The 6000-nt window shown below is 49.0% G+C and overlaps 1 protein-coding gene across 1 annotated transcript; it reads left to right on the top strand.

Moving 5' to 3' along the window:
• Positions 1-1894: 1894 nt before the first annotated feature.
• Positions 1895-3018, top strand: LOC123058504 (heavy metal-associated isoprenylated plant protein 2). Its single transcript, XM_044481220.1, has 3 exons — positions 1895-2065; positions 2151-2223; positions 2309-3018. The coding sequence occupies exons 1-3, from the start codon at positions 2060-2062 to the stop codon at positions 2677-2679; spliced, it is 450 nt and encodes a 149-aa protein (XP_044337155.1). The 5' UTR covers positions 1895-2059; the 3' UTR covers positions 2680-3018.
• Positions 3019-6000: the final 2982 nt, after the last annotated feature.

Below are 6000 nucleotides of genomic sequence, written 5' to 3' on the forward strand. Positions count from 1 at the left end.
TACCGGCCGAGACTTGAAGGAAAGCGTCGCTCTCCCTCTCGTTTGCCCGTCCAGTGATGAGACGGTTATGTTAGGTTAATCAGATTTGACACAAGCCTTGCCCTGACCTTACTCTGGTCAATCAGACAGTACTAATTGATCATCGGCTTGCCCCATCGCAGACACCCGACCACAAGAGAAGCAATCATCAGCCTGGCCCATCGCACTTACACTAATTGATGCCTCTTTTCTCTGAAGCACTCTGTGCTTCATTTGACCTTTTGTTTAAGCAGGGTTGTTTTTGTCTGGTCTTCTGCAACGAAGGCAGAGTGGTTGGAGGGAGTAGTGATCCTTTTGCTCTTGCATATTTTTCTTTTCCTCTGTCGTCCAAGGTTTCGTGTGCATCCTTGACACATGTCCTGGGGCGGTGGGGCCTAATCCCATATTAACAAGATTATAGTGCCGTTGTTGCAAGAAAATTTTCTCCAGGACAACGGAGCTGAAAACAACCAGCCACCCATATTACACCCAACAGCTAGGAATCTCCGTTCGAGCAAGAGAATGCCGGCATTTTCTATGCTGGAGGTTGGCAATCTACCATTGTTTTGCTCCGTGAGATCCCTCTTGGATCGGCTGTCCCATTATCCCACTCTCATTCCAAAAAGTTCTAATATCAACACCCCCAAAAGGCCAAAACATAATGTCCTGGGCTGGAGAGACGAGAGCAACCATACTTAAAAGTTTCTTATAAACGACGTTGCGCCAATAGAATACTGAATACGAACGTGCGAACTCCCATCTAGGGTTTTCTTGCCTCTCGCCGGCGCCGCCAGTTCGCTTCATCTTATATTGTCCTTGGAACATGGAGGCACGGTGGATCCCGGTCCTTGTCGGCTGGAGGGCTCCGTTTTTAGATGCTTTTCTGAGTTTTATAAGGGTTTGTGCCATGCTCAAGAAAATGAGGCGGCGGCGGCTTCTTGAAGATGGAATAAGGTCCTCCTCACCTAGCCCCCGTCCCGGTAACGTTTCAAGCATCGTCGGAAGGCGTGTGAAGGTTTGTCTCCGACGGATCTCGTAGAATCCGGTCGGCGTTTGTCCTCGGTGGATCTGACTGGATCCAGTCTTCGTTCGTCTGCGTCTGTGTGTCTGCAGCTCGCATCCTTCCGGTCTATGCTTCTCTTCATCGGCGGCGGTTGCTGTTCTGGTGCACGACGACTTTCCGACTGTCTACTACAACAATGTTCGCCCGACTCCGACGAGGGAGGGGCAATGACGGCGGTGCGCCTTCGGCTCGCTCCAGTGCTTGTAGTCGTCGCTAGGTGGTCTACGGACCTGGATGTAAATTTTATTTCTAGTGTTTTTTGTACTGCCTTGACAGTTGATGAATAGATCGAAAGTTTTCTCGTAAAAAATAACTAATACGAACCAACTACTGCATATATATGTTCGTTCCAGTACCCATACCGTGCTGTTTGTCGCAGTGGTATTAGTTGCCGACGTCTCCCGTGACACCGAGTCGTCTCCCCAGGTTGCTGGTTAGTCAAGCACTAATAAAAAAAATATGACTATGCTAACCAGACAGCCACCACGGCCATAGCTATTATACTACCAATCCATTGATGATTAGGCATATACTAATTCAACTTCCAACCAGCTGTTAGAATAAGCACATGCTTAACTGCCGCCGTTCGTTGCAAAAAACGCACCAAATAGATGAGAAGGTACTGAAAATCCCGGGACTTCTTTTTGCGGGTGTTACATAATTCTCATCATGTCGACATCCGGTGGAGAGTCGGCTGAACACATCCGGGCTGCACACCTACTACTACGACTAGTTACTGACTTAAAACTTATTTCAAATCTCCTTGTAGAAACAGCAATATGAAATGCATTTGCATGAGTTGGTTTTGCACTGTGGCAATGATTGTTGCAATTGACCGAGTCCAGAGTCCAAACCACCAAGGGAGTATAAAGCCAGAGAGGAGGCTTTCGGGAGAGCTTGCATCCAGGCACATATACCAAGTACACCAATCAGCAACCTTCAAGTATCCTAGTTTGATCTCGCCGCGAGCCCGTGAAGATGAAGGTTCTGCATGCTCTTAATTTCCTTCCTCCCAAGCTTGTTTCTGAGATTTTATTGGTTACTCACCGTTTCTGTTATTCTGAACCAGATGGTGCTTAAGGTGCCGATGGTCTGCAAGAAGTGCAAATCTTGCGTCCTTACGATTGTGTCCAAGGTCAAAGGTCTGTATATTCTCTCGCTCTATGGCCTTGATTCGCTCGTCTCTATAACTTACTTGACAGGTCGTGTCGTGTGTGTCCATGGCAGGCGTCAAGTCGATGGCATACGACGAGGAGAAGAGCACGCTGACGGTGGTGGGGGAAGTGGACGTGGTGGTGGTCGTCGACGCGCTGCGCAAGGGGAAGCACCCGGCGACAGTGGTGACGGTGGGCGACGAGAAGAAGGAAGCGGAGGAGAAGAAGAAGAAGGAGGAAGAGGAGAAGAAGAAGAAGGAGGCCGAGGAGAAGAAGAAGAAGGAATGCCTGGAGAAGATGCAGAAGTGCTGCCCCAAGGCTTGCCCGCCGCCACTCTACTGCCCCAAGGCTTGCTCGCCGCCACGCCACTGCCCGCCGCCACCCCGCTGCCCGCCGCAATCCTACTGCTACGTCGACGACTCCGGCCCCTGCACCATCGTGTGAGCGAGAGGGGAGATCATCGACCCGGCGCCGATCGTTGTTGCCGGTGCAAATCAAGCCACTCCTCCAGGCCAGGCACACCAATTAATTCGTGCGTACGTCTTGTTCATCGTTCAGAAGATTCAGAGCTTGCATGCACACTATTTTCTTTTCCTGTATCTTTTCCGGTTCCTGTGATCAAGAATTGTATGTCTCCACGGAGACCTTCTTTTACTACTCACAACTCGTCTACTTGCAATCTGCAAATGAGCTGTTTGGTTCATGACCATGCGACGACTTGGATATAAGATTGGTGGTGGGGTTCTTAGCTTCACCTAATAATGTGACAAGTTGATTAGTCTACCGGTCGGCATTGCCAAATGGAACAGTTTATTGCAACAATTTGTCCCTATCGACGCTCGAACTTTCATATGCCGTTGCCGATTGGTACCCTCCGGGAAACAAATTATTTCTGCAGATCACGCAATGATTCAGGTGCACTTTTACAATTCTCCAACTTACCTCTTGACCATTGAAAAAAAAACACTCTTGAGACTTACTCCCTCCGTTTTTAAATATTTGTTTTTCTAGAGATTTCAACAAGTAACTACATACGAAACAAAATGAGTGAATCTACGCTCTAAAATATGTCTATATACATCCGTATATGATAGTTCATTTGAAATCTCTAAAAAAATAAATATTTAGAAGCGGATGGAGTAGGAGCTAAGGGCATCTCCAGCCATTCGGTGCCCTCAGGGACTGAAATATTGCCGTCTGGGGGCTAGCCGATGCTATTTCCACCGTGGGGGCGATTGGGTTCCCAACCGCCGTCCCAAATTGATCCCAGACGCCATTTTTTGAAATCCAAATTCGGCTAGATTCATACAAAATGACACAAATTTGGACGAAATTCAGGCGGTTTTCATTGATATTTGTACAAAATTAAAGACATAACTTAAAAACTTAGAAAAATAAAACTACGCTGCCGCCGCCGCCCCGAGCCTACTGCATGCCAAGGACCTTGTAGAAGGCGGTGTAGTCGCCGCCGTCGTCGTCCTGCACGCCGTCGTCCTCCTTGCTACAACCCTGTCCTGGGTCGCCGTGGCGGACGGGGTTGGTCAGCGCCGGCGCCTCTTCGTCGCTGTCCTCGAGGACGATGACGCGCGGCACTGGCGCTCCATCTCCTCCTGGACGTAGTCGTCCCGCGTCCATTTGAGGCCGGTTTCAAGGTCAGCGGCCATGTCGACATGCTCTTGCTTGACGACGACGGGTTGCGTCGCCGGCTCCTTCTTCGGCCTGACAAGGCGAAGATAGCCGCGGGGAGGAGGGCAAGGTGGTCGACGGCCCTCATTTATGATGAGGCTGTCGTCGCGGCTGCGCGGGCGCTCCGGCGTGTCCTGGGGCTCGGCCTTGACGGCAGCGAGCGGCATCGTCGTGCGGGAACCGAGACGATGAGGACGACAAAGGTTCTTGGCATCGCCCAGTCGCTGACTCAGCGGGTCCATGTGGTACAGTTTTGTTTTCGCACCAAATTCGTTTCCCCCGGCACCCCCGGTCGGCCCCTAGTGTGCTGGGTTCGGTCTGGGTCCGTCGGCGCCAATTTCAGTCCTAACCGCAAAATTTGGGCTCTTGGGGCGCGACTGGGCCGATTTTTTCGAGCCAGCGATAAAAAAGGGGCGGGGGGGTGCGAGTGGAGATGCTAAGACTAGAGAACAAATCTAAACTGTTGTTGACACACGAACACGTCCCGTGTACCCTCGACGCCGGGGGTGATGCACCGCAACTCACGTCGAAGGAGACCCGACCGATAGCGCGATACGCAGGACAGTCGGCGGGCGCTTTTGCAGACCCGAAACCCCGCGCACCCGGGAGGGACCCCGTCAGGGATTGCGGCGGCTATGGGCTGCCCTAGGTCGATTCGCTCGCCCCTAGAGCCTCGTGGATCGCTGCCCTCCAACGCGAAGAACGAACGAAGAACGAGAAAGAAAGATACAAGGGTGAGGGATAAAAGTAGATGAACACAAAAGTGTAATTGATAGATTGGTTCGATTGGTGTTGTTTCAATGGGCCGTCACCCCCAACATATATAAGAGGCGGCTGGACTTCCCGTACAAGCAAAGGATTTATCTAGGCTTTCCTTACAAGAAAATTACATCAATTCACGTCCAAAACCCTAGTCAAATTCGGACTGATTTTATCCGAACTTCTCAAAACTGCTCGGTTTAAACTGGCTGCACCTTGCGGGTCCTTTTTGCAGTGGTAAACGATCTCGGATGAAAACAAGCCCAAAAGCAATCTTGGTTGTTTCGACGAGACGAACAACTTTCATGTTAAAGGGTTTTGATCAGAGATCATCTTGAGGGTCAAATCGGTCTCGCAACACAGGCTATCTCCTCGCGCTACCCGTCAGCCATGTGTCTGGTGGGGCGCGCCACATCTTGCCTCGTGACAGGGCTGCACTCCGATTGCTCTAACTTTTGCATACGAACTCGGATTTGAACAATTTTTATATCAAAATCGATCATTTCGACGAGACGAAGACAATTCCTGTAGATCATTTTTCCATACGAGGCCGTCCTGTGGGGCGTAATCAGCCGAATAGTGTTCTGAATACAAAATCTTAGTACTTCAAACACAACTTCGGCCTTAGAGATGAGTTCGGATGGCCATGACCCAAATATTAAAGTTTCTCCTTTTGATGATACAAAACTTCATCACTTTGAGCACTTTTCCATTTGAGGCTATCTTAATTATGTTTTTGACCATGCCAAAATCTGGTGTCAACACATGCCCCCCTGTTTTTCGGCAAAACTTGTGTGCCGAAAAATAACTCGCATATAGCTTGTTCTAAGGACGATGTCAACACTTCATCGACCATTTTGCATGTTCTTAGGACGATAAGTATATATCGGCCATTGCTTGTGTGAACTTTCTGATGCAAACTTGGGTGAAACCTTCTCAGCTTCATTAACAATCCGGTGATAAAGTTCCATAGATATGTATCTCAATGTCATCCTCCGAACAATATTGTTCACCCTTTTGCTAGGATTTTGTAGACAATCAACAATAAACTTTCTCCAATCCTTACTTTCACCTGCATAAAAATTTCATTAGTGGCCGAAGCTGTGGACTTCGGTTCGGCCTTACCTATGTTGACGAGACTAAGCATCGGCTATTGAGAGAAATGCAATACAACATGATGGACATGGTAGCCGGATGCTTGCTATGCCAACTCTCTCCAATTGTCATGTCTAAATATATGAACAATTTTAATGCAACCCAAGGTAAATTCTTCATCTAGACATACCCCAAGATAAACTATAAGTGATTCGTCAAAACACA

Source organism: Triticum aestivum, chromosome 3A, assembly GCF_018294505.1.
Source record: "Triticum aestivum cultivar Chinese Spring chromosome 3A, IWGSC CS RefSeq v2.1, whole genome shotgun sequence".
In the NCBI taxonomy this organism is placed as follows: Eukaryota; Viridiplantae; Streptophyta; class Magnoliopsida; order Poales; family Poaceae; genus Triticum; species Triticum aestivum.